The sequence below is a fragment of the Falco peregrinus genome, chromosome 5 (assembly GCF_023634155.1).
Source record: "Falco peregrinus isolate bFalPer1 chromosome 5, bFalPer1.pri, whole genome shotgun sequence".
Taxonomy (NCBI): Eukaryota; Metazoa; Chordata; class Aves; order Falconiformes; family Falconidae; genus Falco; species Falco peregrinus.
The window spans coordinates 74,291,041-74,318,286 of NC_073725.1; the positions used below are offsets into that span (position 1 = coordinate 74,291,041).

The following is a 27,246-nucleotide window of genomic DNA, read 5'->3' on the forward strand; positions in this document are numbered from 1 at the left end:
AATGTACACAGAGATGAGAGTATTCATAGGTACTGCACTGTTGGCTTGATACACATGTCCAATAGTGACAACAGGTCTGCTAAGAATGCCATGGTGTTATTCTTATAAAAAGAAAAAAAAAAAGTATTAACCTTTCTCACTTTATCATTTCACAACTTTTGCAAACATGCCAATGGTTCTGAGCTCCCCTGCAGTTTTGGTTGAATACACTACTACTTCTCATCTGAAAAAGATATAGTATTTTTATATTGCTGTTTAAAGTTTGCCTGCAATAAACTGCAGGTGCCATTTAAATGCAGACTGCTGCATTTCAGCTAAGACAAATCATCAGTGTAAATAGCTCAAATTTTAGATTCTAAACCTAATTCTAAAAACCTAGATTCTAAATGACACAGTATGACAAAGATGGTTTAAATGATTACACAAAATAAAACTGGAAGTATACAACGGCAGCCTACCAACTACACACATTATCTACATCCTGGAATTTTACATTCATTTGGCAGTTCTGCAACTTAAAATGAGTATTTCCAATACCAGAATCAAGAGTTAAATACGAGAGGACACAACAGGGTTTTTTACCACAATATTTTCAATTTAGAACACTATTATCTGGGTAATAGTTATTACCAAGTTGCCAGCCTACGATGTTTTGCAATTCCAACTAGAATTTTCATGTCAGAAGTATAACATGACTATTGAGGTCAATGACCAAAACCCACAGGGCTGAGCTGGTATGTGTCTAAGAATCAGTTGAGAAAAACTAAGTATGACTACATGCATGGAAACCACACTGATAACAAAAGTTCGCTATGGAATGATAATGTGTGAAAATTCAGCTCCACTTAAATCAGAGTGTCTGCCATTTGCAACAGTAAGGTCAGACCTTTACTTTTGTATTTTTCTATTTATTATGTCTGCAGAGCAAAATATGCCAAACCTGGTGTACACCGGTAGCTTTCAGAGAGCTTGCTGTGAATACATTGTACTGTAATTTGGTTTGGCTTTGCTATTCTGATTATTCTAAAACATTACATGTTTTTCTTATACCCATTTGCATGTAAGAAATAAAATGTTCCACATGACCGGGAGGTAGAAGTACACAATCATGAACAACATGGAGGGCATTTTACGAGATGATATACAAAGTTCACTAAAGATGGAGGCCCTGCAACCACAACCCTCGGTTCCTCATACCCTGCACCACTCCAACTGGGAAGAGGTGGAGGAGCTGGGAATGAAGGAGTGAAGTTGAGCCTGGGAAGAAGGGGTAGGGAGCAGGGGAAGGTGCTTTAGGCTCTGTCTTTGTTTCTAGTCATCCAACTGCATTTTAATAGGCAACAAATAAATTAATTTTCAAGTCCAGCCTGTTTCACCCACAATGGTAACTGGTAAGCTATCTCCCTGTCTTAATCTCAACTGAAGAGCTTTTTGATCATTCTTCCTCCCGCTGTATTCTTGAGGAGGAGGAATAAGAGGGCAGCTGGGTGAGGGTCGGGCAGCCAGCCAAGGTCAGCCCGCTGCAGTGTATTAAAACACACTACTTGCCACTGCTGTTAAACGCTGCTATGCGGAAAACAAAGCTTTGAGAGAGTAATTGTCAGAAAGGGGACCTCTTGTTGGTGACCTGTGGCTCTACAGTGATGTCGGAAGACGAAGCAGGGCTGATGGTTCCGGCCTGGCTGTCACCCCGGGTGGGCACCACTGCTCACCTGCACCTTCCTCTTACATACAATGCTCAGCCACTTACAGGCAGAAACTGATATGGAATGCTAAATATGCAACCACTTGATCAATAATATACTGAAGGAAGTACTCGACACTAAAATGAGACATCAGCGCATGACTCCGTCATTAAACATGTTTCGTATTAAAATGAAGTGGCAGAATCAGCAAACGAGCCTAGCGCTCCCAAGCAGGACAGGCACTATGAAAAGGTATCAGCCGATCGTATCTTATTTCCTCCATATCGTCTTGTAGTATGATAGTGCTATTAAATATAAAACCTTCTGCTTCTTTTGAAGTTTGAGGAAAAGTAACTATTCAGACTTTCACAGACTTTTCAGCTAATATTTTCTCTATTCACTGTCCTTGTCATTTATGACTCCTGTGATTGACTCCAACCAGTGGAGTCAAATGTATTTTCTAACCACACCGTTCATCAGAAGGGCAACTTGTAAAACACCATATTTTGCTCTTCTGCTTTTCTTTCCTTTAGTATATAATTCTCCAAAGGGTAATTTGCATGGCTTATCATCCCCTTTTCTCCCTCTGAAGCCGTAGGCAGAAAACAGATGATAAGTCTCAAGCATGGCAAGAGACTGAACGCATCACACAGGGACCCATCTCACCACAGCTCCTTCTACACTTTATTTTCGAAAAATTGTCTTGGCACACAGATAAATCTTGAGTTCCCAGTAAACCAACACAGAGTCTGGAAATAGCCATGCTACTGAAATCTGAATTACTTCACCCAGGAATGGGTGATATGTTAATACACTACCTGGAGCGATTAAAATAAGAACAACAAATTTAGGGGATTTATTCAGTTATATTTCATGGTTTTATTGTGCTAAGGAAAACTCAGAGAAGAGAAAAATCATGATTTAATAAGAAAATGTGCATCTAAATAACATTGTATGTGGCAATCATTTCCTGAAATTATTTTTCTGTAAAAGATGAAACTGTTTTCTCACCAACTATTATACATCTGCTTTGCATGATTTTAGCTGCTTTACTTTAGTCTGTGACTTATAATAATTTTTCTAACTATATTAAAGACAAACTCTTTACTAGCTTAGATTCCACCTTTATAATATCCCGGGAGGACTACATCTGTCTTCATTTTAATTTTTCTATCCTCATATTTCAAAAGGATTGGGTTGAATAATCTATCAATGACATAAGAAGACAGTTCTCGACTGCACAAACATTAGTTCAGTAACTTCATAGCAGCTCAGTATATATATGGCCCTCAGCCATACAAATAATCTGCACAAGTTAACATAAATAACCTAAGGGAGATTAAGAGCATGGAGTGATTGATTCAGTGTAACAAATGGGCATTACAATCACGATTTCATTCATTCCAATAGGAATCATGGTTATAGTTCCCTATTTCCCCTCCATCACAACTAAGAAAAAGCACCCGAGGGACAAAAGTTCTGTTTTCTGATTGCTGGTAGGGTCGCCTTCACCCTCCTACACATATTTTCCCATTTTTGGTCTTGGAAATCACATTTTATATGAAGCCTTCATGAAACAAGTAACAGTAGAGATGCAACTACAACCTTATTTAAAATAAACCAAGGAAAAGACTGAGAATTAAAGTAACACCTTACAGCACTCTAAGAATTACAGTTTTCATTGTTGTAAATATAGAATTGACAGTCTTGCATGAGGCTGTTTCAACTTTTTAGAATATTCTCTAATTCCAGGTTCTTGTTTTTCTGGTTTTAACGTTTTCTGCCATGAACAAGTTATATTATCCGCTTTGGGAAATTAAATGAAGGCACTGCTGCAGAGAGCAAAGCTGGAAGACATAAATCACTACTTGCTGGCAAAACACATTTTTTTGTTCTAACAACTGCACATATATACAATGCACGGAGTCCAAAGGAAGAGGAAGTTTCTGTGAGCCCAAACAAATGGACTGAAAAAAACATAACCAATGTAGCAGATGTAGTAGCTTATATTAATTAACCTTCTTTCCTGAATTCAGAATAAGGTGTTGGAAAATACAGCTGCTTCTCTTTCATTTTGAATCAGTTAGAATGTCACACTAAAACATTTGTTTTAACAAAGGGAAACAGTTTCTAAATAGTCTTTGTTACTTCTCCTCCACTCCCCGCCCACCCCCCCCAGCTTCACAATTTTATTTGGGATTGGGTGCTAGTTGATTATTATTTTTTTTCAATATTACTATTTTCCAACAGAAAAAAACATATTGATATGCCCTCTTTTCTCAGGAAAGACACCAGAAGTGGAGATGCAGACTGAAAGCTAATTCTGTTAGCTTCCTCAGAACTCGAAGGAGCAGAGGGAAAATGTGAAGATAAAGTTATCACAGAATAGACTTGTGAAGAACTTGAGGCAAACGATGCTGGAATAGAAGGACTCCTCATTAGTTTTACTAATACTACTATCTACTACTACTATCTGCTGTACTAGCAGTACACTGGCTTTTCTTGATAGTGATATAAAGATGAAGCATCATATTCATGATGCTTTACTATGTGGCAAATAGTTTTCAAGAATGCTGAGGTACTCGCTGCTGCACAGTTCACAAGGTATTACAGGTATCAAAATCGGATCACCTGTTTTCGGTAGTTTGCCAACGAGAACAAAACCTGCTTCTTTCCCCTTTCTTTTGGCAATGTTCAGTACTGGTCACTGCATCCAGAAATCTGTCATAAGAGTACCTTTGCTGGGAGCTTCTGCGTTATTAGGACATTTCTTACACCATTAGTAGGCACTTTGTCAATAAAATAGATAATTCTAGAAAGACAGAGGTCAAGTCATGAAAACGTTGCTTTTTCATCGTTATCCTTTTTTTTTTTTAATAGTTTTAAAATTATTTTATTCAAAATGCTATGTAGCACCCAAAAAGAAGCCCACAGGAAAGCTGAAAGAAGCAGCAAACCTGAATCATTCCACAGGGCAGCTGTCCCAAGAAAGGAGGTAAGAAAGGAATTTAGTCTGCTTAAAATAGTAACTACCTTGCTCCTCAACCAAGCCACCAGTCTTGCTGTGAAGTTCCCGGAGAGCCCCCCGAGACCAGCAGGCAGTATCCCATAGCTCCAGCGCTACATCCTCCCCCACAGACGGGCTCTGATTGCCGTGCACTCATGCCATACACAGCACAACCACCTCTTGACTCTCTGCCGCAGCGCAGTGTTGATGTGAGGCCCCCCATGCAATGGAGATCTCCAAACTCTAAATTTCAGCATTCAGTTGTCTCACGCAAACTTCACTCCCTTGTTTCAGTTTCAGTAGGTTTTTATGGTACGTAAACGAATTACACATATGAAGTTATGAGTGAGCTCCACAATTTAATATTTCAAGGCACTAGAAATGACGCCACAGATGCTAGAAATGAAGTATTTTCCATGAGCTAATGAACAAGATGCTATCACAAAGAATTAGTGAAATGCCTCACTCGCAAGTAAAGGATCTGTTAATTATTAGCACTACATATCTCATGAAAACAGATTTCATTTTTAAATGAGGTATTTTAAAGCATGTGTGCTGTTCTTTGATTTATACGAAAACAATGGCCTTAAATATGGTTATGATCAACAATTTTCCTCAGAGCTAGCCAGGTGTGGCATGCTTGCTGTTTCCTAGCAGCTGCCAGGCACAGCAGAATACAGCTTTCCGTATGCACCACACTAACTTATTTTGCCTAATGACCACAAGACCATCCAGATTTCCTTACAGCCCAGGACTCGTTGCCATTTCTTAACTTTGCTGATAAACAGCTTCTAAGGAAAGCTCATAGTATCAAAAAGGACACCAGTGAATAAGCAGCACTACAGATTCAAGGGAGATGAAGAGGAAGAAGGCTTCTGTTAGGGAGCAGGGAGTCCTGAGACGGTGCTGCTGAGATCAACACTAGTAAGCAGCATGTTCTTAGCTGTACAGCTGATTTCAAAATGTAAAGCAAAATTATTTGGTTTCAGTTCCAAAACTTTGTAATATAAACAAGTCTGAAGATTATTTCACATCAAGTATTACAGTTCAGTAATAAGCTCTCTAAGGTTAATGAAATAAAAGAAATTTAAAACAGTAATTTCAAACATCAACTTTACACTTACTTGTATGTTCTTTTTTAAAAAGAAAAGTAATATTTTTCTAACTAAACATTGCTGGAATTTAACGTAAATTCATAATTAAAATTATATCTGTTGTTATACAAAATAAATGTCTTTTTTCTGTTTTTTTAAATGATTTAAAGTATTATAGTATTAAACTGTTTTCTCAGCTGTAAGGCTGGGCTCCTCCCTTGAGTAAGAAATGAGAAATTGCCACTAAATGAATTGCAAAATAGCATTCAAAGCTTTTTCCATTTTTCTTATCAACAAATGATATTCCAAGTTGTTTGCTTCCTTCTGTAAGTTTATTCATTCCCTGTGATCTCTTTATTATCTATGTAATTTTCCCTGACTCCTACTCCCATTGTGACTGAAAACCACATTCTTATAATTTATTTTCATTGATTAAGGATTTTTTCTGATTAAAATTCCATTTTTCTTCTTTGATAGCTCAGAGTACATATCGGGTGAGCACAGAACAAAGCATTGCAAAGAAATTACAAGTTATACTATTGTACCAGTGAAGTTACCAGCACAAGATCTAATACACTAGGCCAAAGAAATTATTTCAGAATAAAGCTTTATTAATCCAACTGTGGATCAGTGCAACAGATGTATGTATTATCTCTGCACTGATCCATGCATTGCAAAGTTAGAAACGTGGGGGTTTTGCATCGGAAAGCAGTGCATTATAATAAAGCATAGGTGGATGGAGAAAATTAAACCTCACTAATATCTGAACTAAGACCTAACTAAATTAAGACAAAGCTTATTAATTGAAAACTTCTGCAGAGTCAGACGATGTTAGAAAGCATGGCTGACTGGTGAGGTGAGCCTGAGATTACCAAGAGTTAATCTCAGCCAGCCAGAAGCCATTGGAACAATTAGAAGATGACACTTAATGATGCAATGCATGGCTCCCTCTGAGATCAGCTTTAGGGATGTGTCATGAAGGTAATAGGTGAGATCGGTCCAACCTAACTATGAAAACATCCTGCAGAAGAAGGTAAGAGTGCTGAGCTGCCCTCTTGGAACCCAGTTCCAAAACATGGCTGAACCTGAGTGCAGTGCAAAACTTCTGCGTTAACTTACAACAGCAGCTCACAACGCTTATACACCTAACTTACTACCTAAAGATGCTGAAAGTAAGCATTAAGTACAATTACTTGAAAATATATATGTATTACACTTGGAAGTTTAATTCTTCCTGCTGAGTCACTGTACTAACTAAACTATAAAAATTTATATAACACGCATATATACACACACACAGAGCACCCACATGTGGCCCCTTAAATTAAAGCAAGTTTAAGTTACTTACTGGTCTGGAAGTATTTACTCATTTTGCATATACTAACAACAACAGCATTGTCCAATTCAAAAACTGTATCACACACAGCTGGTATGTATTTTCTTATATAACTTTATGACTTTGTATTAAACTAAGATATTATGTTCATCACATCAGGAAACTGGTAGCAACCCATGTTGTTATCTCGCTACATATTGCACTCTATGTTCAACTTAAGAACTTCTTTTAAAGCTAAGTAGAGATGGGAAGAGTCCACTTTCTTTAGATGCAGTATCCATCTTGTAGCTGAGATGCTCAGATTGAAAGCAGCTCCTGCAGGGCACTCTAAACTTGTCCCCGTTGTTGCCATCTACAAACACCTGGACTAACCCTAAATGGAAGTCTGGGCAACAGTAGAATAACCTTGGTGGGACACCATCCTTGTCCAAGGGTCACTCAGGCAACCTTCCAAAATCATGGTGCCTTTCCCCAGCAGTGGCGAGACTCTTTTGCTTATTAAATTAGTATTAATTTAATTTTAGTATTAATTTTATTTTGCTTATTAAACTACAAAAGGCACTTCCAAAACAGAAGACACTTTTAGAAAATAACCCGATTCTGTGTCATTGTTTTTCTATCCATTTTTGGAACATCTTATTTCTCTGTTTATTAAACAGTGATCACTGCCCAATGTGAAGGAATCATCAAAGTGCCTGTCTCAAATATCCCTGGAAATTTAGTTCAATGGCTGACTGCTCGGATTAGCAACCCTGTCTAGAGAAAGACATGTCTTTTGGCTTAACACAACAAAGGCTTCAGGAGAAACTGAGGGAACTAGTGAAGGGCACCCATCTCCTATGGTAAGGGAGGAGGACAGGGTCCTGTGCTGCCTTACTGGGGGTGCCCACCGCGGGTGCAGGCGAGCTGCCCGGCAGGGTTTTGGGGGACAGACAGAGGTCACCTTCACTCAAAGGCTTTGCAAACCCTTCCTGACCCTTCCTCACAAAGATCTGGTTGCTTTACAGAGAGACAGTGGCATATCTACCTCCAGGTTTTATTACAAAATACTATTCCGGCCTGGGATCTGGAAAGTTCTCAAATCTTCCAGACTTCCCCAATTCTTAATATCAAAATCTTTTGACAATGTTTGTGCTTTTAAAGACCATATGCAGCTTATAAAACCCATGTCACCATTTACAGAACTACAGGATAATTTGTTTCTTCCTTCCTTCCCTCAAAAACATACCTTAAAAAAATCTTCTGAGGTAACAGAAAATTATTGAGTTTCTAGAAATTATTACCATGATTTTTCATCCTTTGTTCCTTAGTTTACTTCTTGGTTTTAGTAAATGTAGGTCACTGACAGTGAAATCTTAAGGTATTATTTAAGTAAGTGTACTGAAAATACACGGCCCTGAGAGAAGCACCCCAGATTTCTATCACAGTAAAAACATCGACTAGAAAAACTAAACAAACAGCAATAAAATAATAAAAAAACCCAACCCAACCAAACATGACTAAGCCTTCAGGACCAGAGACAACGCTCAGTGGATGATTTGAAGAAAAAGAAGGTAACTTGATCCAACCTCCTTAATAACCAGATGTTTGCAATCATCAAATATATATCTTTAGCTGAAACAGTTTCTCTGTTCCCAAACATTCAGTTTCTAAGAGCATTTACATAACAATATGTGACATCTGAAGTGCTTAAGGCCACCAACCATGGCAGTACAAATTACAGTCATTTTTCAACCCTCCGTGCAAGGTGCACCACTTCCAGCCTGGGGACTGGTTACACACCATGCCGGCTTCTGCGGCGAGGCACCACCCACATGCACCGCAGCTGCACGGAGTTTCCAGCCTTGGGAGGTTCATGCTAACAGGTAAAAGAGGCTGATCTTACCCGCCGTAGGCTGGAATCGGAGGGGGGGGGTGCTGCTGCACGGAACGTGTTGTATACCGTGCGCCCTCGGCCTCTTAGATGTGCACCTCTGTAAGCAGCCGCTGCAGTTGCAGCCGGGTAGGGAAATCCTGGCACTGTGAATTAAAAAAAAAAACACAAAAAAACCCAAAACGAATGAATGTAAAATATCCAGGTTGATCTAGTGTTTTAAACCAGAGGTAAGTAACATAGCAGCATGTCTATGCTTATGTCAGAGCTTGCGTGGAACTGCATGAGGGAGTCACACATGAGTAACTGTCAGACTTTTAACCAGAGGCCTCACCTTTTTACACAAAATCTTTGTGTGCAAACATGAGACGGCACACTGGAAATTTTAGACAGCAGTGGTATCATAGGTGGCTCTAATTCTGCTGGAGGATGCTATTAAAACAACCATCGCCTGCCTGAGAAGATAACAGGAGGCTCCCAAGGTCCAGTCACGCAGTTCAGGCTCAAATTTATAATGCCAGAGGCATTTCCAGTGCATTCCTGTATCTACCTTCAAAAGTCAGCCCTGCTCCAAGGAGAGGTAAGGCATTAGATCAGGTGACCTCCAGTCAAATAAATGATCCAGACATTTCACCAATCAAACGGAGCTTTGTTTTTTGCTAAAAGTTGATAATTAACTGGGTCTTAATTGCCTCCCAGGGGAAAGAAACACAGAGCAAGAGCTTTCCCAGATTTTGGGGGTGTACCTCGTTCATAACAGTACCCCTTATTCCAAAGGCAAGAGCCGCATAGTTTGGAAATATCTATCTAAATTCAGATAATATTCAGACCCAATATAAACAATTCAGACATATAGCAAAGAAATTAACTCAGACATTTTTATATTGTCATTACAACTAAGTGTAAACATTAATTACCATTCCATATGAAAGTTAAAATATTTTAATCAGAAATTGAACAGCAATACAGTGCTACCTAGAGGGTTTTCTTTCTGTAAAATATCTGTAAAACATCTTTTCATAAACTATTTAATTTGAAAATAACCGCCTGAACTTTCCATTTTACTTTCTCTGCCATTTCTTTAACCAATACTTCATTACTTCATTTTTTCTTCGTACATATATTGCTGGGCAATGTTAGAACAGGTATTTTTTGAATTAATTCATCAGTGAGACAGAGAAAATCAAATCCAGCCCTGTTCGCACTCAGATTACTTTAGCTGTGCTTCCATGTGTTGAATTTTTTTCAGTATGTAAATAAAGAGATAAAAGAAATAAATATTGCTTAGCAAAGCCCAAATAAGAAGCAAGCAAATAGAAGTAATGTTGTATAAAACAATAAGTTTTTCAAGTCTGAAATATCAATTGATTTCAATTCACATTTGTCTTTCATCTCTTTTATCATTAAATTTAAAAAGAAGCCTTGAATTTGAAAATAAAATGAAAAATTCACAACTTGTAGACATTGCTGGCTGAACATATGAAGGAAAATAATGTAATTATGGTGAGTTCTCCATTATTGCCTTACTACTGCGGCTTTGGGGCTTTGCTAGCTCCTTCTCACTGACAACAAGGTTACACAGTAATTCTGCAAAGATTTATACATCTCTGATAGAACATAAAACAACCTTATGGCAATACAAATAAATTAAAACAGTCTCTTAAAAAGTGTAAATACCATATTTTTATTCCCCTTTCTGTAAAAAGAACATGTGTCAGAAGCAGAACGATGAGCTTACAGAACTCAATATACTACTGATAACTTTGCAACCAACTGCATTTAAGAAGCCTTCCAGAAATAGTGTCATGGAAAGCATTTTTTTGGAGTAAAACGAACATGTATTTTTAGATGCTCTAATTACTCTTGCATATGCAACAACATTAAATATTGAATAGTATAAATACAGTAGTGCTAGAATCATGACCTACTGCACAAACCAAGGAGCTTTTGTCCTTTTCCTTTCCATGTAAACAGTCTTGCATAAAAATTAGTACAGTGCACACAAAAATGTAAAAGATAATTTTCAGTGGACTGAAGATATAAGCAAACATTATAGAAAAAAACCGTACAGTCTGTACTGTAGTTCCTCAGCATGGGGAGACAGTCCACTTACAAATAAAGAAAAGGTGCAACGCTCTAATACAATTTCATGGATGGAAGCTAACAATACCTGAGAAAAATGTGAGGGTTGGACATTAGTGTCATTGTTCACTTCTGTCCCTTAGAGAATGCGTCTGTGCATGCCACATGCTGGAGACTGCCTACCTTGGCTTAAATCAGGTGATGGGCACAACTACGTTTTAAGTGGTCACTTAATTACGTCTGTTACTTCTCTAAGAGAAACACTGATGTGGACTGGCGCTCTTCAGCGTGGAAAGGAGGTGACTGTGGGAGCTATGACAAAGCTCCACATTCATGAATAGTGGAGAAAATATGGGAAAAGGTGGCACTTCACGCAATCTCCAGTTAAGCTGCCACAGAACCTTCTGCCACCGGGTGTTATGGATGTAAAAGTTTAAGAGTTTGTATGATTGAAAAGGATGAACAGTTTCACTGCAGAGAAACAGCACAAAGACATCACATCTGGTTTACAAAAATCACTCCAAATTATAGAAAGCTAACAGAATGTTCAAAGAGCTATACACCTACGCACTAGCGCCAAGTTTTCTTTAGGCATCCAGCTTTTGCTTCTTTCCAAATGCAGGGTATTAGACTAGATGGAGAACTAATCTAATCCAGTGCGATTTTTATTGTTATAAGGGTAATGTTTTGCTGCAGTGTACTCCCATTAGAAAAATTACTCCTTTCCATCTAGGAGGTAGTCATTTCTAGAAGTAAGTTTCACCAATAATTTGAGAGTTAATTCATCCCTTTGAAAAAAACCCACCAAACAACAAACTAAAATAAATAAATAAAAAAGAAATAAACCCAACAAAACATGCAGAGAAGAGTTTGCTTAAGCAACTGGGAAAAAATGGACTTGAGGGTCTGGCCAGGAAAAACTGGTAAATGAAATGGTGGATATCTTAAAAGATAAACCTGAAGGCTGGTATTCTGTAGCTAGCTTCAGAAAACCCACAAAACCAAACCTGTAGTTTTTTAGGGCAATGCTTAAACTGCCAAGATTAAAAGAAATTTCTCTGACCTAAAAGGCACTGACAAAAAAATAATGAAGTCTTACAACCTTTAAGCAGTTTGAACAAGTCCTTCACTTACATGTGCATCTGTAGTTCTCTATACACTGACAGAAAACACACTTCCACAAGGAAAACAGAAGCAGCAGTAAAAAACCCCAATCCAATTCAAAACATGCAAGCCCAAGCAATGTAAGGTATCTAACCATGTTGTGGGCTTGCAATACATGGTCTGGAAATCCTGCTCTAAGGTCTCTTTCAGCAATGAATACTTTGTAATTAACATCCGTGTTTAGCAGTATTTAAAGCGGTTGTCTTCTTTCAGCGAAACACTCAACCTGTGACAAATTTTCAGAAGATAAAAATAAATGTAGCTCTAATGAAAACCAACTGGAACTGTGCAGAAGCTGTACACTGAGGCCATACCTCTGTGAAAGCATGAACTCCTACTGTGGTTTGTGAGCATTTTTTTTTCCCTGAATTGTACCATTCAATCCAGCTTTCACACAGGCATATTAAAATACATATTTTGCAATAAGTGAGCATTTATCCTAAACACTCTTTGTTCTTCATTTCGCATTTCACAGCTTGGAAAGAATTACAAGTAGGGCCACTGACCTTCAATCTTTGACAGTGAATCGTTCTCTAAAAGAAATGTCACTGCAAAAGCAGAGTGCCTCCATCAATGAATGAGTAAAAAAGAACACAAAATATATTTTTTTAAAAATATTACATTTTTAGGAGAAACAAGGCTTTCTCTTATCAAAGAGGAGGAAAAAGGCTAGAAGATGGAGTTCACAGGAGAAGTTACTTAGCCCATCAGAAATGGAGGCTCAGCACTCACAGGAGTGAAGACCCTGAGTGAAGACACCAATTTCTACCATTTTCAAAGGATCAGCAACACAAAGGATGTGTTAAAATGAAAAGCCTGAAGTAATGTAATGGTTTTGCTATGCTTGCCTTGCATTGTCACCTCAATAAAATCATTAAGCATAAAATGACTAGAGTAAAGCAAACCTCTAAAAAAGCTTGTAGAAGCAATTAATGGAAGGTAGAGCAATGATCTGGAGTTCTGTCAGGAAGAGGATAAAACATGATGGAAACTAAGCCTGAAGAAATAAGGAACTGAGAGTGGCATTGCAAAGCCTTATGAGGTCTAACTGTAGAGTTTATATGTAACAGACTTATATCCACCACCCCACCCCCCAAATTGCTCCTATTTCCAGGTAATAATATTAAAGATTACAATTAGAAGTAAAATAATCAACAAGATCACGTCACCCTAGATTTGAGTTCATAAAAAAATAATTATGCTACTTCAGCCCAGCTGACAAATCAGATGGTTAGGAATGCGTAATAACCACAGAATTTATTTTGATACCAACTTTTTAATATCCTCACCCCAAAATAAGCAGCAGAAGTGGCAGCATTAGAACACAACTGAAGAATGGACTTCATAAAAAGAATTTTATGAAAAGGGCTCTCCCATCAGGAAGCATTAAATGCTATTAACCAGCCCCAAAAGTAATGAATATATAAGCCAGAAGGGGTAAAGATTTTAATGACTTACAGTTTGTAGGTCAACCTTCCTTAGTGCCTCTGTGCCAAACTGATGAAACTCAGACAGTGAAAATGCTGTTGCAAGGGGCTGAAAATGTGTTTGACTCTCAGCAGGGAAGCATGAGTCCATTTCTACGCAAAAGTACCTTAAATTTATCAAAGTAATTTGATGCCAAAGTAATTCTTCTGATCCATGATAGAGAAAAGGCAGATTTCTCCAACTACACATTGATGATATAAGGTGATAATACAAGGTTAAAAAACAAAGACTTTTCTAAGAATTATATATAATTAAATATCAAGCCAAGGAAACAATTTACGTTCTCATCTAATAGCCCCATCAGTTCTATAGTTATTCATTCAGCTATTCAAATATGAATAAGACTAAAACGGCAACAACAAAAAGTCAGTTCCTATAGACTGCACTTTTACTTTTTCGAATTAAAAAAGAAGAATGAAAACAATATGCTGTGGAAGTGCTTGGCTTTGCTTAATATAATTACCCCAAAACATACAAATCATCTTGTACTACAGCCTAAATGAAGACTTTTTAGGAACATTATGTTGCTAAGATTCCTTCTTTAAACTTATTTGTTCTATTTTTATATTTAAGAGGATAAAATTTCAAATAAATGTATTATTACAATAAATATTGTCCAAGGCATTCTCTCTTCTGGATACACTTCGTAAATATAGAAACACTGTCAGGGTATCTCCTTCATCAAACTTCAGTTTAGGTCTCAAACATGAAATCTGGTCAGCAATTTGCAACATTTAAGCAAATAAAAAGGCCTTTGGAATTAGATGGATTCATGTTAGCATATCAATACAACTTAGGTAACTATTTAGGTAACTAATGATTTTATATAGAAAACAAATAGGAGCATGAGGAAGAGAAGAGGAACGTAATCTTTGTCTTCACAGATGAAATTTAATTAAATCTTAATTTCTCCCCAAAGATGTAATTTAAGCATTGGTTTTATTCATCTTTTATTAAACGAACATTAGAGATAGGTGCACTTTCTAGGCACCATATCTAAACATACTCCTTGGAAATCAAAGATTGTGAAGGAACAATGACAAAGCTTGAGTTCCCAAAAGGAGGAATTTAACATGGTAAAAAAATATTTAAGGGTTATACACTGTGTATTAAAGTTTTAAAGCTTTGGGATAGATGGAAGAGTAGCAGATGCAAAAAACAACAGGGGGCAGATTTTGTATCAAAGCCATAAAAATATACAGCCATTTTAATGGGCAATTATTCTTTGCATTTGTGCTGTGGTTTGAATTTGTATGAGTGCGCCATATGCCTCAGGAAAGGTATGCCATCAAAATGGATGAAAGAATCCACCCCTCATCACTTCTAATCTCACCTTCTTTGCACGAACTAGCAGGTCATCTACCATCAAGAGTTTCCAAATGCTTTATGGTGAAGAATTTTAATGTTACGTCATGTTTGAATCAGTCTGTAGTTAATTTACTGCAGCATAGTTTAACTGTGGAAGACGCGTTTACACTATTCCCATAGTTCAGGAGGATCCCTGCTGGGAAAACACTTCAGAAGTGCTGGACAACAAATTAAAAATGAAGAGATATAACAGGTAACATGCTGAGAAAGGCTAAGCAGAATAATCTAAATGATACTGTCTGAGATTTCAGGAACAGAACCAGAAATTTATCCCCATATACAACAACTGTGTTAAAAGAGGATGCATGTAGACCTTTGCATTTAAACACACAGTCCAAAGTACAGTGCAAGTAAAATTTTAGCACTGTTACTACAGATTTTAACATAGAAACACTTCTAAATTTTATTTAAACACACACACACACACATATATATATATGAATTCCTAAAATTTCAGGGTAAAAAAAAATCTGAAGAAAATTCACAATGTTTAAAAACAGTAAGCTGAAAACACATTTTTTCACTTGTCACTTTTGTGAGATGATTATCCCTGGATCTAGTTGTGAATTAACTGAACTCAAATGAAATTTGCCATATATGTCAAATACAGTCAGAACTGGTCATTTCTTTTTCTTTCAGTCACAATCTATTTGTTTTTTGAAACACATACCTAAAATTAATAGAACAACTATTTCCGTCCTATTGTACAAACATATATGTCAGTATTAAACACTATAGTCTAGGAATTAATAAATCTGTATTTTGGACAAACTGTTACTTATAGGACATTCTCATTTGAAATGCATTAAAAAGGAAAACAAAAATCTCTAATTAATGTACAAGTCTAATCACCATTCTCCACATGGAAGAGTAATTTTTCACTGTTCATTTGCTCAGTGTAATCTCAAAACTGACATAACAGAAAAGCAATGGCCTATAAATCTGGTCTCATTTGTTTCTTTAATATTCATATTCCATTGAACTACAGCTGCTTGTTGCTGCAGTCTATTACGACATGCAAAACTGTCAATAAAAATATTATGAAAGGCAAGATGTGTTTCTTCATGGCTCTGTGTGCCATTTATTTTGGAAAAAATAACAATAAATGGCCCATGGATTGTCCCTTAGTTTGCTGCATGCTGGGCGATTAGTGATTAATTACCTTGCTGCAAATTGACATGGCACAAGGAAATTGACACAGCTCTGATTAATTAACTTTTTATGTGAGACAGTTACTTACAAAACACTGCACACTGTAATTGAATCCCTTTACACAACACTACCACATTAAGTTTCCAGTCAAACCCAAATTAGCACCAAATTTTACATAAATTTGGTCAAACTTTTTATAATAAGGTATACACTGAGACTATGTAAATACTTCTAGAAGGAATACAGCTGGCTTTAAGGCACTGTTTTCATCTATTAAATCCCCAGACATACGAAAAATAAGTTTTGTTAGAATTTTCCATACGAAATCACCAACATAATCAAATGCACTCAAAAAACCCATACATACAATATTTCAGTAAAAAGCAACCTCCTATTTAAACTTCTTATTCTTCTGTTAAATTGCAGGAGGACACTCAACTGTTCCATCAAGACTTTTTATTTGGTTATCTTTAGTTCAAATTGCAGACCAAATTGATCTACTATCTCATCATCGACCTGCATATCACGAACTCACACTTAGTTTTCTTTATCATTATTTTAAAACTATGGAATCATTCTTTTTCTCTGCTTTCCTTTGTTTCCAAAGCCACTGCTTTCTATGTATACTGAGGCTATTATATACCAGGAATTTATAACCTTGGGAGCAAAATCTTGATGCCAAAGCCTGGAAACTGCATCAACTTTTTGTCTGAACTTTTTCAGTGTGAGGGTGACAGAGCATTGGCACCGGTACCCAGAGAAGCTGTAGAGTCTCCATCCTTGGAGATATTCATAAGCTGTTTGGACGTGGTCCTGGGCAGCCTGCTTGAGGTTACGCTGCTTGAGAGCAGGGCGGGTGGACAAGGTGACCTCCAGAGGCTCCTTCCAACCTCAGCCATTTGGTGATTCTGTGATTATCAGACATTTGATACATCTCATCCTTCTTTTACTGGACTTTTTATGCAGCTACCTGAATCCCTCAGACATCAAGGGATTTTTTCTTAACAGGCAGAAAAATATGGAGGATATGGAGGGATAAAAAAGAACAAATAAGATGACGGAGAATTTTTTTGTAAAGCTATGTTATTACACCAACCTACAACTTTGGATAAAAAATGCTATAATTGGTAGTCAAATTACTTATGGTGCACTTATTAACAAGAGTACTGCATAGCTGATGTTATAAAGAATACCAATAGTTGATGTACAAAGAACAGTTGACTCTTCACAAAAGAAATTACTAACACACAAGAAAAAGCTCAATAGGTAAAAATAACCACAGCAATTAAGCCATAAAGGAAAAGAAACAGTAGAGATCAGAGAAGCCACATCTGGTCTTAAATTAATGAACAATCTTCAAATATAGATGATCAAAGTGATCAATAACTTGTCTTGTGTTCTTGGTTGTTGGACACCTACAAATTCCAAGCCAATGGAAAAATTCCCCTGTGTCTATCTAAACACCATTTTAGAGCCGAAGTAAAAAGGACATGGCTGTGGAAAACTAGATGAACTACTACACTGCTACAAACAGATTAGAAAATTTAGTAATTTGATTGTTTATGAAAGTCAATTATGTGGTTAAAAGAAGTTCTGTCTGGATGACACAAGGATTACTAAAAAACAACAAAACTATTAAATTGTAAAAAAAAAAAATAGTTGTCAGTACATTGTAGCAAGCAATTTAGGCAGGAAGCAATTGAAGAAAATAACAGTTATTAACCTAATCCAAGCCATAATGGAAAAAAAAGTCAAAACACCTGCAGTCATATAGATATTAAAAATGTTAATTCCTCAAAAGTACTTAATATTTGTGAAATTCAGGTTGAAGATTTTTGCTGTATACAACATGGTTTTAACAGCCATGATTTAACAACAACTGTCACAATGATACAAGAAAGAGTAACACTAAAGTAAATCTTTATTTGAAACTAAATGCTACAGGCTAAGATGAAAACCACAAAATTAACAACTTTACATCTGACAGAATGATTTGAGATGTATGGTCAGCTGCATGTGCCTACCTATTAAAAATGAGTAACATAACATCTAGAATGCAAAGCTAAGAAAACATCAGAATCCTGCATCTAGGACTCTACACAAAGGATCTTATGTATAACAACATCATAGAACATGATGCAATAAAATACTAAATGTAGTTCTCACAGCTTAGCTGTGTACTGAGAAGAGGAAGTCCAAACAATCCTATTGTCCTAGCTCATTGGTTAGTCACAAGCACTGCCAGTGGCCAAGTGCTATATTTTCATTAGTGGAAAAACACTAAATAAAGATACACGAGATGCCCAGCTGTCCGTGGTAAAACATCATTTTTATTATTTGAACTAAAGGACAAAGATACGCTCCACAATTTACTATTAAAAACGTTATGCACACCTTTCCAGTTATTTCCCACTACCCATTAGGTACCCCACTACACATTAGGATGGTGTATAGCTGAAAAAAAACTCCATGGCACAGATGCGAGTTTACAAAATTCTGAAGTGTACTAGCTCAGCTCAGACCCACTGCACCATCACTAGACAGATTAACAGAAAAATGATATAAACAATAAGACACTTAAACACAGATTTGCAGGAGTGGAATGAAACGTACAGATTCTGGACAACTACCATACATCTTACTGATGTCTTATTAGTCACCATTTAAAATATCCATAGGCAGAAAGTAAAAGGACAGTTACCCTGAAAATAGTTACAGAAGGACCATATAGAGTGATGTAACAAGGATTTCAGGCAGCGCTACCAAAAAAAATCCCAGAAGAGGTTGACTTTACTGTTTAGAAAGACTGATACTTACATCAAGAATAAAACATAATACGTAATAATATAATTTTACTGAATTTTGTTAATTTTTTATTAGAGCTATCTGACTTAGAAAGTCAGCGGTACCCTGCATTCAGATTTGTGTAAAAATCTTCTGAAGACATTCCAACAATTTCTCTGGAAGTGATACATGAGTTTTCAGCCTTTTACACTTCTTTACGGGGGAGGGGCGAAATCGTGGACAGTAATTAGTAGACCTCCCTTCCTCTTTCTTATTGACATCTTTATTTAAACTTTCATGTAAACCCTCTGTATTTTAACATACAGACAATGAAAGACACTTTTCACATTATCCCTGAGCTACTACCAAGTGATTCTCTTAACTTTTTAAATAAAGGCAATTAATTAATTCAGGAAGCACATTAAAAGATAGTCTGACTCCTAAATATTAAGTAATAATGTTTTTGTAGCCTAGAAACAATATGTGTGACTGGTCTACTCAATGGTATGGACATTTCCCTTTGGGCAAGATTTTTGCAGTTTCATTCATGGATCTCAGCTCTACAATGGTTAAGTTGGCTGAATCACACAACTCCTTTGCAGGGCTACTCTACCTTTTTCCTATGAAGCAATAAAAAAGCAGACAAAACCACAAACATGTAAACACAATCTACAATACATTTTAATAGTGATGAAGTGACTTGATTTAGAGTAGGAGAAAACCGACCAATTAAAAATTTAGTTTGCAGAAAACTTTTCACATTTAATTTTGCAATGCTGTAACATACACAAATTATTTATACCATGTGAATACCCATTCTTTAAACCAATTCAGTTGAATTTATACCAATTCAAAATGACAAGCTTATTAAACGGTCTCTCCCTGGTTTTTTTTACAACAGTAAAATCACAACAAATAAAGAAAAAACAACAACAATAAAATCACAACAAATTCATCATTGATGTCATTACAATAAAATTGTATGTCCACTTGGATTGCATACGGTCAATCATGTCTTACATACAAAGCCCAGAAAGGATATAGCAAATGCCAGGAGCACCTACACTTCAGTGGCTCGGAGCCTCAGGGCAATAATCAGACAACTATCATCATTACAATATAATTTTCAGGTAGTTACATGTGTGCAACAGATTAAACCTGACAAAATCAACCGAATCAAGGTTTCTAAACCAAATGTTTCCACTAATGATTCTGCTCAGAAATGCACTTTAAATCACCTTTTGAAAGTGTATATTTATGCCACGCAATCTTCTTGGTACTGGAAATATCCCAGAATATAATAGAAATGTCAAAGGTCTTTCTTCAATCCATCAGTAATGCCACAGAAAAATAAAACCTACACTGCCTACAGTGAAACAAGAAACATGAAAATAGTTCCATACAGCATTTTTTAGGTAGTTTACTAACATTCGTAAGCCAACTAACCTACTTCTAAGCAAGGGTGTTCAACAGACATACTGAATAAGCAGGCTTTACTTAATTTTCATTTCTGTACCACAAGTCCTCAAATGAAATCCTACTATTGGATGTGGTATTTATACTCAGTATTTATGATTTTCCTTATTTATTCCATGCATACCAAGACACTCCAGAACTATCCTCCACCTGTGAATCAAAACAAAACAGCCACGGGGGGGGGGGGGGGGGGGGGCGGGGGGAGGCGGGGAAGAAAAAAAATACATGTGTCTGAAATACATATTGTGTTTCTGTTGAGAAGTTTTTAACAGAGAACATACATAAAAACCATATAATTAATACTTTAAGCTTCTGCTATAGATTGTCTTTCTCTCCTGGACTATAATGCATAACTTTCGATCAGCAGGAGTATTAAGATAATGGAGGAACATCTCTAATGCCTGTTCCGAAGTAATGGAATGTGGTTGCCTGATTTGCTTTAAAAGAACTTAAGCATTAAAAATATTTCTTGCCAAAAATATTACAGGATCAAAGGTTTCTAGGGAATTTTCTGAAAGAACTGCCTTCCCACCTTTCAAAAACATCTCATCTTTGCCTTGTTGTTTTCTGGTTGCTCATAAGCTAAAATCCCAGGGCAACATAGTTTATTGTTTTAATATCTGTCTGACGCAAAGCAAAAGTATTCTCTGGTGAGTGCTTATCTGTCATATGTACTTCTGTGAAAGGAATATCAAGACAAATAAGATGTTCTAGGGCATACCATGGGATTATGAGTTTGGCACTGACTGAATTCTATTTAAAAATAGTTGAAATGATAAATACAAAAAATATCTACGCTGATATTTTGAGGATGGGAATTTGAAGAGCATTGGGTTTTAAATATTTTAATTATAAAGGGTTTATACTATTTTAGTATGAACAGACAATGAATACTCAAGCCTATAAATGGGACAAACAATATAAGAGGAAAAATATTCATAATTGAAACAGTTAAAACAATAAAATTCTATTCTAACGATACAATGGACTGTGAACTTACTTTGTATTAATTAAACTCAATGTAATGGCATTTACTATATTGAAATGAATAACCAGTGATCTGGAAATTCATTAGACCACTAGGTTAATTACAGAAACTGATGGAAGTTTTATCAGACAATTAGAATTAAAGAACACGAACAATGTAGGACAGATTTATAAGCATTTGTACCACCTTAATCATTTTTGCTGAATTCCACCACCACTTCTTACAAAATTGTAATCAATATATCAAATAAAAATTGGGCCATCAACTTTGTTTGCCCTTGAGTATGATAAAATTAAGTAAATTAATATCCGATTTCTGCATTTTAATTTTTTCTTCTTTTAATTCTATCACTTGATTGCAATATGAAAGATTTATTTATTCTGAATAAAAAAAAATGAAACTTTATGGAAAAAGAGCAGGTATATTTTGGAGCTGACAAGCATGCTTACTGAAGATGAAACAACGCTAAAATTTATAAAACGTAAGCCAAAATTGACATCAGTTTAAAATGTAGTCATTGAAGTCAAGGCAAAATTCTCTTTTATGGGCATGCAAAACATTTGGGAAAAACAGGCATTCATTTGCACATCACTCTGCACAAAGGCATGTAGCAATTTAGTATTTTACCATCTATGTTAGCTATCCAGTCCCTTTAAGACATGCTCAGAAAAATCTACTAGGTGCTACATAGCTGACAACCAAGTATGTTTACTGTTACGTGGGGCTAAAGCAAAGCCTAGAGGTTACAAAGACCAAAGTTCTGATTTAGAGAGTGGAACATGTTTAGCTGCCTTTGAATTTTCGTTAGCATTTATAATCTGACTCTCATTGCCTTCCAGGTGACCTCAGTATGCACAACTGCAAATTTTTGAGAGGTTTTTGAGGCTGGCTTCCTCACTACGTCAGCTAGTGCTTAGGGAGCCCCAGTGTGTTGCTGAGCTATTCCAGAGCACAAAGAAGTTCTCCACTGACAGGCGCATCTCCCTTTCTGTCCCCTGCTATGAAAGGGAAGAGTAGGGTGATCAAGAAAACAGAGCCAGGCTCATCCCAGGGGCGCACACACTGGGGAGACAAGAGGCAACAAACATAACTTGAAAGAAGAGGGGTTGCCACTTTTGGACGTTCAAGCTCTGGAACACATGACCAGGAAGGCTGTGCAGTCTCCACCCTTAAAGTTGCCCTGGTGCAGCCTCGTCCTTCTGACCCAAACTAATCTACGGTTCTATGACTTCAGGTCTTCCTTCTTTCCTATGTTTTGGCTCTCAATTAACTTCTACTTCACTCACATTTTCAGGCACTTCTACATTACAGAAAAATGGGGAAAACAGGCACTAAACAGTTTCTAAAGGACCTTGCACAAATTCAGATTCATATTTTTGTCTTTTTAAACCATACATACCCAGCTATATTACTGTCCTTTGTAGAACAGTGATAGATACTCAATGGCAGAACTTTTTTCTTCTTTTGAAAGTTCCTTTTGTCCAACAGGTCTTAATATTTTCACAGATCCCATTCTTGAGTGGCTTCAATTTGAAAAAGTTCCACAATTTTTCTTTATATATTTCTTATTTACCAGTAGATACAAATGTCTTCAGGATTTTAAAATTTCCTCTGGAAGCAACTAGTCTAGGAGGTGTCTAGCAAAAAGAGACTGCAAGTTCTGTGCAGCAGAATTGTTTGATTTTCTAAGTTTCAATGAGATATCATGGGTATCTATCCTCCAGGAAGCTTCCAGTGAATGCTTACTTACTTGCTGCAACTTGGTGTAGTCTAATCTTTACTTTCTAGATACATCTCCTTCCAATACTTGTCTACATTCTGCACTAAGATAACAATGAAGGATTTAACTGAAATCAGTTGTATTAGTTCTGTCCTCAAGATGTCAATGCTAAGGGAATCTATAGCAGCAAGATGAGACCATGAGCCTCCTTCCTTTGCTTGTCTCAATAAGGCAGAGTCTGTCCCACCAAGAGATGGGAACACATTTGCATGTTGAAACTATGCTTTCTACATAACAAATTATCTATGCCCAGAATTGATGTGCAAATGAAAAACTGATCCAGGTCCCATCTTCTGCTTCAGCATAAGAGAACAGATGAGGCATGAGAGACTATTGCTACTGATTTGTTCCACTGCTTCCAGAAGAAACAGCTCATTTCTTTCTGTATTATGTGAAGGGCCAGAAGTGATGGAAGGAAGCAGAGCCATGTTTCCAACTCCCGACATGTTCAGAGGTGTAACTAATCACTGTACAGGGAAACGTACAATGTGATACATAAAATATATCCTGGGGAAATAAAACATCAGAAGGGAAAGAGTAGCTCTACAAAATGCACTCTTCTTTATGGCTAGCCAAAAAAAAAAAAAGGGGGGGGGGGGGGTGTAGAAGTGTTCAAAGTCATCAGACTACTAGTGACAATTACAGTCAAAAGTCAAAAAGTTAAATGAGAAATAAATGTAGTCAAATTAAGAAAAATACATTTTACAACCATGTTTCAGTCCTTCATTCCTTATAGAATAGAACTTGGGAGCAAAAAATGAACAGTCAAATTAAAGACAACATTTCTAAAAGTGGGGACCATCCTCTTCCAAAATACCTGAAAATTCCTAAATGCCATTAGCGTTTCATGAACTCCAAACCTCTCAGAGGGCTTTAAAAATCTCAGCTGACTCTTTCCCTTCTGTTAAAACAATTACAAATTTAAAAACTCTTAATTCTTACATTGTCAGCTGTTCTGAAACATTACATGGTTACAATATATGTACAAACAGAAAAAATTATTAACAAATTCTTCAAAGAAGGTGGCTGCAATATTGTTGTCTATGTGGAATGATAATAGTAAAAGTACTATTCTCATAGATGTTAACATTGACTTATCAGTCGTTATTTCAATATTACAAAGGTACACAAAAAATGGAATATAGAAGATCTTTAAAATGAAAGAAAAATGAGACAAAACTCAAACTTCATTTCTATTCACTTCTTAGTAGAATTTCCTATAGAAATGGAACTATTTTACATCTTTATTGAAAGTTTTGTAATAAAGAGAAATAAAAAAAAAGTAAATAATTACAATCATCAGTAATTGCAGTAAGATTGTATTATTAGGAGTTGTGACCCTGAGGGGGAAACTACACTTTGGCAATATGAGATACTATACATAATAAAAAAATCCCCATGACTTGCAGACACACAGATTAAAAAAGAAAGGTGTAATAATTTCTACTGCAAGGGCTACCAACAATCGCTGTTATGAAACTGTGTATTACACATTGCCCAGTGGGAGGCAGATAGGCAAGTCTGTTTTCCTACGTATTTGGCATAATTGAAAACAAACAGGTGTTTGTTAGGATATCATTATTCAAGGAGCACCACTGCAAAATAAGATTTTTCAAAGGGATTGACTCATGAGCCATAATGGAAACAGTGAAGTATAGAGCTTAGCTAGCTATACAATGACTATCTAGGGATTTAATAATAGTGGAAATACCATGCAATGTAAACAGCAGCCCCAGAAATAATTTTCCTAGGATAGAACTCAGTGAGATAATAGGAGCAACAGGGTAAACTTCAGAAAGGCTTTATTTAGAGTAATTTCCAGAAAATGAAAAACAAACACTGCCCCCCTCCTCCAAAAGAAGCTCCCTAAAAATGAGATGAATGAAATGTTTGCACAATTTTCCAGGAAAAGAATTTCAGTCAAAGACTGGTATTTCAGCCAAAAAGGAATAGCGCACTAACAGTGTACAAAAGGGAACATTGATTTAAACAGTATTTTGTCTCTGTGTTATCAGAAGGATTAAAAAAATCAACACTGCTTTGAAAAGGTGACATGGTATAAAATATTCCTGGAGCACCTGGAAGCTAATGCATATTTAACTGATACTTTCATTTCCAATTTAAGACACTTAATATATTTTGTTAGTTAACTATGTATTTGTAGACTCCTGATTTGAAAGTAGATCCCATATTTATACTGTAAAAGCAGCAGCTCTAGGGATAACATTCATAGCCTTTGACATAAGAGAGTTACATGACTGTAGAGATGATCACTACAGAACTCTATTGTCCTCATTCCTAGTTTTAATTAATAAAAGCGATTAATTGTTTTAGTAGTCTAGATAAGCTTTAAAAGAGTAGAATTGCATTCTATATTGAATACAATCTTCATAAAGAGCGTATCCGATAATGTTAAATCAGACAATGTAAAACATTTCCTTTAGAGAGGACTGCTATGAACACAGAGCAAATGCTGCTGTTAAGCTGCAATTATGACTATTTCATTAAGCTACAGGCTTCTTAACTGACTAGATTTCAGAATGGGCACCAGTGGTACCACCAGTACAATCTAAAACGCTCTCAGAAGAATTGGTTCCGCTGCTGCTTCAGAACTTTAGAAGACACATTCCTTCTCCACGGTTCTGTACAGAAAATTGGCCGATGGCAGCATCTGTTTCATCAGCTCGTCTCTGCTATTTTTATTATGGCAGCTTTTTATAATTCGAAATACCCGCTTCCACAGAGGCTTTTTCCTTTTGTGAAAGACTTCATATCTATTTGCTTCCTGACACAATGAAATGGTAGTATGATAATAAGAGGTTTTGTTTATTCAATCACAGTTGTGACCAGGACAAAAAAACAAACACAACTTCATCTTCTACACAAAATGCAGAGCGCACAACAGTACTGGATTCAAAAAAGTTTTACTGTTACTGAACAACTTCTGAGCATTTCTGTAGAACATTGCAACACAGGTTGTCTTTGGGTTTTTGTTGGGTGGCTTGGGTTTTTTTTTCTTCTTTTTTTTTTTTTTTAAATGAAATATACTTTGAGGATATAGAAGCAACTAAAAGCACTGATTTATCTGTTGACATTACTTACATATGTTTATAAATACCACATTTACTTTAACAAGAGCTATTGGGAAAGTTTACACTTTTAGGGGGCTTAATTCACATTAATGTGCTTTTGTCACAAAACAAAACAAAAAAAGAGCCATAACACTAGCTTACTTGTGGATGTGTATACTAGTGAACTGGGGGCACTGTACACGGGAGATCCCTCCTGGTTTGCCTGGCACAGCAGCACCCTGCCTACAAGAAAGAGAGAGAGAGTGGTATCTGGTTTTGGAACACTCACACTACACCTCAATTTTTATCTCAAAACAGAAATAAAGTCATAACCGGAGCAGTGCGGTGAAGCAGGGGCACTTTTTGTCCTTTGACTTCAAAGCAGAAAGAGCCCCAACAGACATGTACAATTATACATTTGCAAAAGCAAAACACAGACATCCCCCCAAATACAAACACCTTTTTTTAGCCCACAGGGAAGCTGGTGCAGGCTCCGGGTGTTGGTGGTGCCCACCAGCCCCTTGCGCAGCTGCTCTCTCTCCCTCTGTGCCCTACTCTCCAATCAGGAGCTGCCCAGTTAGCCCTGCTGCTACTGGGAGCAACTGGCCCACCCAGCCCACCCAGCTGCTCGCTGCAGCTCCCTAACATTGCCTGCAATGAGAGGCCACTCAAGCAAACCCAGCAGCTGCAGCAGCTGCAAAGCTCCCAGATCCAGCTGTCAGGCCAAGGATGATCTCTGTTCTGTGGCGTAAATTAACATGGGCACAAGCGTTTACTAATACACGTGAAGATTTCAGTATTTTTTGCTCAAATGAGAAATACGTCAACATAAGCTACTTTCCAGTATATAAGCTGGATGCAGGATTAAGAACAAAACAAAAGAAAATAAGTAAAACCT

At 36.7% G+C, this 27,246-nt stretch overlaps 1 protein-coding gene across 1 annotated transcript in view; it reads right to left on the minus strand.

Moving 5' to 3' along the window:
* RBFOX1 (RNA binding fox-1 homolog 1) overlaps nt 1-27,246 on the minus strand; it is a 917,418-nt gene that overhangs the window by 41,025 nt on the left and 849,147 nt on the right. The window contains 3 exon segments of the mRNA XM_055806591.1: nt 9,008-9,036; nt 9,038-9,141; nt 26,511-26,591. Of these exon segments, the coding sequence (XP_055662566.1) occupies nt 9,008-9,036; nt 9,038-9,141; nt 26,511-26,591 (214 nt within the window).